At 54.3% G+C, this 7327-nt stretch overlaps 1 protein-coding gene across 4 annotated transcripts in view; it reads left to right on the top strand.

Moving 5' to 3' along the window:
• Positions 1 to 1852, top strand: part of RAB17 (RAB17, member RAS oncogene family) — a 14204-nt gene extending 12352 nt beyond the window's left edge. For all 4 annotated transcript variants that reach the window (XM_005863692.2, XM_005863694.2, XM_005863693.2 and 1 more), the window contains exons 4-6: positions 147 to 272; positions 944 to 1037; positions 1286 to 1852. In XM_005863692.2, the coding sequence (XP_005863754.1) occupies positions 147 to 272; positions 944 to 1037; positions 1286 to 1398 (333 nt within the window). In that variant the 3' untranslated portion in view covers positions 1399 to 1852. The remainder of the gene's footprint in view (positions 1 to 146; positions 273 to 943; positions 1038 to 1285) is intronic.
• Positions 1853 to 7327: the final 5475 nt, after the last annotated feature.

Raw genomic sequence — 7327 nt, 5'->3', positions numbered from 1 at the left:
GGGGGTGGAGGGGTGGGGCTGTCATATGGTCAATAGGATCATAGCATGCTTTATACAATGTGGCATGGACACCTGCTTTCCTTTCCCGGGATAGCTGATGAAGACTGCCCATAAGATTTGTCTGAGGTTCTTTTTTCCTTTTTGAGGATTCCTTCCGCAAGGCTCAGCAGTGGCTGAAGGACCTGGAGCGGGAGTTCCTCCCTGGAGAAGTCGTGGTGATGCTGGTCGGCAACAAGACGGACCTCAGCGAGGAGCGGGAGGTGACCTTCGAGGTAAAACTGGGGACAGGTCATTATGTCACCAGGAGGAGAAAGGAGTGACCCTGAACCCCCCCCCCTCCACTCACATGCACAGCCACCCACACGTATGCATACACACATTCTCACATGTACATCCACAGGTACACACACGCACATTCACGCATACACTCGTGTTTGCCTGCACACACCCACACCCCCCACACCCACCCACTCTGAGAGATGTGGGTTTTCGGAATTTTTCCTTGTGTCTAATACATTCGTGAAGAAGGCTCAGACAAAGAAGTCAATGTTCTTTGCTAGGAACTGAGCAAGGATAGAAAATTTAAACAGCTGTCATTCTTCTAAAAGCACCCACCCTGGAGGAGTAAGAGCTGTGGGAGATGTGGGCAGGGGCCTGTATGGGGAGCCCCCAGCCCTTGTGACCCGAGTCCTGGGCAGGCCCCGTCCAGGAGCACCAGTGCACAGCACGGAGTCAGCTCCAGGGCTGTGCCTGCTGGGGGGTTTCTGCTAGGAGGCTCACTTAGGCCTCACACAAGCTGGAGACAAAACCAAACCAAACCCCCCAAATGGCAATGGTGACCGAGCCACGTGTGGTGTTGAATAGGTGAAGAGAGAAGGTGTCGGCTAGCATCTTAGGGAAAGCTTTGTGAGTGAGTGCTGCGGGTTTGTGGCTGTTTCCTCAGGAAGGCAAGGAGTTTGCAGAGAGCCAGAGCTTGCTGTTCATGGAGACCTCGGCCAGACTCAACCACCAGGTGACCGAGGCCTTCAGCGCCATTGGTGAGTGAGGGCCCCAGGGAGCCCGGGGGTGGGGCCATCACGGGCTCTGCCTCATCGGGCCTTCTTTTCTGGCGTCCTGGACCCAACAGGATGTCACTAGGGACGGGAAGGTGAGCGGGAGAGTCGGGCCGAGCTTCATGGCTCCAGGTGAATGTCAGCGAGGGGTGGGGCCCCAGGACTGTGATGTGCAGGGCTGTGCAGAGCTGGGGGCTCCCTCATCCCACCACCCGCTCTGTCTGTGCTCACAGCTCGAGAGCTGCTGCAGAGGGCGGAGAGGAAGGAGGACCAGACACGGCGGGGAGGTGCCCGGCTGGCCCTAAACCAGGGGCCCACGGGGCGGGCCAAGTGCTGTGCCCGCTAGAGGCAGCCACAGCCACTCCAGGGGAGTCTTGAGGAGGAGCCCTCAGCCTGACCCAAGTGCCACGTGGACGGCGGTACTTGACTCTGATTCTCCATTCACACTGGCGAGTTCCCGGGGGTGCCCGGAAACTGGCATCTCTCCGAAGAACCACTTCCCAAAGCCCGTGGAAGTCATTCAGGAGAGGACCGGTGTCCATGGCCTCACCGCCTGCACCCAGACACAGACTGAGTCCCAGTGCTCAGGCCGGGTGCACCTGCCCAGCCTGGCTGCCCATCCACCCTGCTGCTCCCGCCTCTGAGGAATGAAACGGGTCAGAGGGAACAGGGACCTGGTGTTGGGCAAGGCCCACCTGCTTCTGGGAGTTGGGAGAGGACGGAGCAGGCACAGCGGGAGGTGGCAGTGCCAGGGGAAATGGAGTGGCGGTTTTCTAAAAAAATTAAACTGCTTTCTATAACCTTGTCTCTGGTGCATTTGCAAGGTGGGGGTTTTGCCTCCCACGTCCTTGGGGGCTCGTGGTGAGGGACTCAGGAGGCAGGTCAGGCAGCAGGCAGTGACAAAGGTGGCACAGGACAGCTCTCCAATGGTGACACAGGCACACCAGCCTCATCACTGCCTGTCCCCCTTCACAGAGGCCAGGAGGTCGCTGTGGGAGGTGAGCCCCAGTGGCAGGGGGAGTTGTCAGAGGGGCTGTTTTGGGGGGTTGATGTTGGTTTTCATCTTTGCCTCTGGGACTAGGATAAGCAGGTTTGGAATCTTAAACAAGATGTTGTTACCATCTGAAAAGGGTGACTTCGCTACACTGATGGTAAGAATGGACAGAGGGACACACGGAAAACTTCCGATCCTGTTGGCTTTGAACTTCCTGGCATTTAAAGGGCACCAGCATTTCTAGGGGCCCCTCCTGTCTGCTCTCTGCTCTCATCCACCCTTTGTAGAGACATCGGCCCGGCCCCTGGGCCTGGGTCGCACGTGCGGCTCGGCTGGTGATGGGCCCTGGCAGGGGCTGATCATGCCATGGAGGCCTGGCATTGTCTAGGGGGCTGATCACACCATGGAGGCCTGGCATTGTCTAGGGGGCTGATCATGCCATGGAGGCCTGGCATTGTCTAGGGGGCTGATCACGCCACGGAGGCCTAGCATTGTCTAGGCTCCATCTCAGAGAGGTCACCACAGCATGGCTGTGTCCCTGCCAAAGGTCACAGCCTCCCTCCTAAGTTCTGGCTACTGCTCCCTCGCTCACCCATCAGCCAGGTGCCTGAGTCTCTGCATCATCACACCTGGGCGGGCGTTATCCTAATGGCAGGGAGTGGGCTCCTGGAAGACCCAGCTTCTGTCCTGGGGAGATGGAAACAGCCCAGGTGTCCCGCCATTCAGACTGCCCTGGTGCTTATTCTAACAGACACTCCATGGGACCTTTCTAGACAAAATCAGAGCAGATGCCCCAAGGCGCTTTCTTGTCATGACCTTTGAGAAAAGCTAAGGGATAGATAAAGAAAAGGGCCTGATACCTTGGTGGTTTGTTTTTAAATATGTTTTTATTGATTTTGAGAGAGAGAGAGAGAGACATTGATGAGAGAGAAACATCCACAATATCGACTGGTTGCCTATTGCGGGGGATCAAGCCCACAACCTGGCTGGGCATGTGCCCTGACCGGTAATCTTGGTGACCTCTTGGGTCGACACTCAACCACCAAGCAACACTGGCCAGGGCTACCTTAGACAATGTTTTTTAAAGATAATTTCACAGGTGAAATCTGACAACTTATTCCAATATGTGTTGCAGTTTCTAACTGTATGTAGTAAAGTTGGACAGTTTTTCACAAGATTATTCCCTCTGCTCCTCTGGACACTAGATGGCGATCTACCATCACTTAACGGACCAGTAGTTTTATTGCTAGCTTTACCCAGTGGCCAGATAAGTTTCTATTGAATGAGTACAAAAAACGTTTTACATAAATGTTAAAGGCACGCTTTAAAATTAAATACCCATTGCATTTTGAAGTTATTTATTACATGTTCTTACAGACTAATATATCTTTAAAGAATTCTCGTGATTGGTCACAAGCCTTAGAACAGAAAACATGAGAATTCTCGTGATCCATCTGCAATGTGTTAAGACCAACCAGGCTGCTCCCAGGTCCTGAGTCTTCACTCCTAAAGGCAAGGCGTTCAGAGGAATTTCTGATGCTTTGATAGATGGGACAGAAGTATGGAAGTAAGGATGACATTGATAGGATGCCCTTACATCGATGTCTATTTTACTCCCGTCTTGTCAAACTAGCATTGCTGTGCTAGAATCTATTATTAAAACGGCCTTGGACTCATTTCCACCAGGCCCCCCCGCCAGTGGCTGGGATGCATTGTGGTCTGGGGCCCGGGTTCTCCATCACCTGGGATGTGATCTTCCCTTCCCCTCTCCTGTTCCTCAAGAGGCAGGTGGGACTCAACCCTGCATTGGGATCACCTGGCAGCCCGGCAAGCAGCACCCCTTGCCCAACTGAGGCTTTCGTTAAATTGGTTTGCAGCTCTGCTTTGAGGCCTCCCTGGTGAACCCACTATTCAGGCATGGTGGAGGACTGCTGTGAGGGCAGAGGTTCTGTCTGTTCTTCCTTCTCGGGGTTGTCCAGTGCCTGGTACAGTGTCTGACACACACACTAGGTGCTCAACAAATGTGTGTCCAACAAAAAGATAGGAACTATTCTCCCCCACCCCCGAAATCTAAAGAAAAAGGCCAGAAACAGCCTCCACTATGGCTGATACAATTATGGAAGGCTCTCTGTGCCAGTGCTCACCCTCCCCCTCTCAGCCCTTCCCAGAACTTGTGGAGTGGGGAGGGGGGCAGTGGTCCTGGAGCACAAAGGGGGGGCGGAGGGTGGTGATGGGGCAGGCAGGCATTCGTTGCTTCAGGATAAACGGTTCCAGAACTTCACTGGGTCCCGGGAGGCCAGTGTGAGCCCACTGACTGCACGCAGCCCAGGAAGCTGCTCCAACCCTTCTTAGTTAAAGAAAAAGGCCAGAAACAGCCTCCACTATGGCTGACACAATTACGGAAGGCTCTCTGTGCCAGTGCTCACCCACCTCAGCTCAGTCCTTCCCAGAACTTGGAGGGGCAGTGGTCCTGGAGCACAAAGTGGGGGTGGCGATGGGATGGGCAGGCATTCATTGCTCAGATGCTTCAGGATAAACGGTTCAAGTACTTCACTGGGTCCCGGGGAGGCCAGTCTGTGAGCCCACTGACTGCATGCAGCCCAGGAATCTTCTCCAACCCTTCTTAGCCTGGGTGTGGACCTGGGTTCTCTCAGAGCTGGTGTGTGTGTGTGTGTGTGTGTGTGTGTGTGTGTGTGCGTGCGCGTGTGCGCACACACGTGGTGGAGGCAGGAGATGCAGAGAGGTTGGTAAGTGGCACCTCGGAGCAACCCTGCTGACCTGTTTCTATTGACTCCCCTGGAAGAGCCCCCTTTGCCCAGAGGGGTGACCCAGGGACCCATGCTTCTTATAAAATTTATTTACTACTTAAACTTAGGACAATTTGAGAATCAAAAATTATCTGGCCCAGCCCAGGCCAATGTGGCTCAGTTGGTTGAGCATTGCCCCATGCACTGAGAGGCCGCATGTTTGATTCCCGGTCAGGGCACATGCCTGGGTTGCAGGCTCCATGCTCAGTAGGGGGTATGCAGGAGGCAGTCAATCCATGCTTCTCTCTCATAGATGTTTTTCTCTCTCTCTCTCTGCCTCTCTCACTGAATTAAATAAAAACATATTTTAAAAAGTATCTGTAAGGTGTTGAAAAAAAAGAAAAGAAAGAAATGTCTCCTCTTGAAGACTCTGGCGAGCACGTGTTGAAGGCGCTGGAGAGTCACCACGTGCCGTCCATAATGTAATTGCTGCCACTGGCGAGAATGTTAGTGTGCTCACATTGCTGGGGGCTCAGAGAGGGACAGGGGCTGAGCTCTTTGGGAAACTGGGCTAGGGACCGCTGTGGTTGCACAGAAAACCCTTATAATTGGAAAATCTTCCGCAAATAAACAGTCGGACCTGGCATTTGTCAGAGCATCAGACACGATGCCTCAGAAAGCATGGGGAGCACCCATGCCCACAGGGAGTGACTGAATCCACCTCTCAGGGTGGGGAACACGGGACAGAAGAGCAGGATAACAACACCACAGGGAACCATCGCCTGCGTAGATCATCCTACAAGACGGAAAGTCAATGTCACAACCAATAAAAAGAGCAGGCACTACAGAGAAATAACGAACTGCAAGTGTGGCTGTAGACTGGAGCCTACAAAAAAAGATGACGAAGACTTCCTGGCAACCTTGGGGATCTTTGACGACACACTAGATGACATTACGGAACTATTAAAATTTGCAGGGTGCTAGTCATCTTGTGATTACGTGCGAGATGGTTCTTATCTGGGGGAGAAATGTGCTGAGCTATGTAGGGGGAATGTCGTGACGTCTGTCCGCAGCTTCCTTCCCAAGGGCAGAGAGAAGGGGGTGAGAGTAAACACAGTAATTACTGTGGAAGCGAAGGGACGGGCATGTGAGGGTCACTGTAATCACTTTCAAACGTTCTCATATGTTTGAAAACTTTCATAATGAGGAGACGTAGAAACATAAAATCGTCTGCGTCTTCATCTCTCTAGGGACAGAAGACGTTGAGTTTCAGGGATGCCCTAACAAAGTGTCAAACAACAGACATGTCCCACGGTCTGGAGCCTGGAGGCCTGAGGTGAGGCGAGGGCAGGGCTGGTTCCCCCGGGGCCGGAGAGAAGCTGCCCCAGGCCTCTCCGGCTTCTGGTGGTTTCCTGCAATCTCGGTGCTCCTTGGCGGGTGGGACATCACCATCTCTGCCTCCATACTCTGTCTGTGTCCCCATTCCCCCTTTCACAGGGACACCCCCCGCTCCCCTTATTCCAGTACGACCTCATCTTAAGGATTTATGGCAATAACCCTGTTTCCAAGTAAGGACACATAAGGGGTCCTGGGGTTAGGACTTCCACATACGGACTCTGGGAATACAGGTCAGCCCATCACAGAAGGCCACAGCCTGCAATTGTCTGGTGTCCAGCCCTGTATCCAGAGGTGCTGAGTGCTGCCCCTGCTGGTGGGTTAGAGGCAGAGCCAGGCTTGAGCCACATCCTATTCACCTTGGGAAGGTCCTTCCCTCAGGCCCTCTTGGGGGCAGGTCACCACCAGTGACCCTGTCACTGCTCCACCTGACAAGAAGAGCACCCCCCTGCCCCCAGCTGCTGCCCCTGGCACAGCCCCATCTGGGTGGTCTGGGCCAGCTCTGCCTCCTCTCACTGGCTGGTGAGCCGTGGACCACCTTCCGCAAATGGAGCTGGGACAGCTGGGTCTGGGGTCCTGCTCTGGGTCCTGGACCCTGGGTCCTACTGAGCTTAGGTGAGCAGGAGTCGTGTGGTCAGGGTGGGCTCTGGCGGCCCTGCCAGCAGGGTGCAGGCAGAGCTTCCTGTTGGAAATAAGTGGTTAAACCTGCTCCCCAGCCCTGGATTGGAAGCAGGGCCTAGGGGTGTGAGGTTCACACTCACTGAGCACCCATCCATGCCAGCAGCAGCACCTGTGCCCACCGAGCTCAGAAACGAGGTGGGTAGTACTGTCTTGGGGTATTCAGACGTGGAAATTGGGGCTCAGGAAGGTTAAGGGGTTGAGTCTCCCCTCTCCCAAAGCCAGTTACATCTGAGGCAGGACAGGGACACCACGCGATCTGCAACAAGTAGCAAAGGGACACAGTGTGGGCAGGAAGCGATCTAGGTTCGGTCTCCCTGCCGCTGATTGGAAACAAGCAACTCATAGTGCTTTTTCTCCTCCAGAGTACCAACAAGGGAGGTAAAGAGGACAAGGGAGGGCCTGAGAGGGGCAGGGGCTGAGAGAGGGGCGGGGCCGGAGAGGGGCAGGGCCTGAGAGAG

This window comes from Myotis brandtii, unplaced genomic scaffold (assembly GCF_000412655.1).
Source record: "Myotis brandtii unplaced genomic scaffold, ASM41265v1 scaffold180, whole genome shotgun sequence".
NCBI lineage: Eukaryota > Metazoa > Chordata > Mammalia > Chiroptera > Vespertilionidae > Myotis > Myotis brandtii.
The sequence above is the reverse complement of the archived record's forward strand: the minus strand, read 5'-3'. Positions and strand labels throughout refer to the sequence as shown.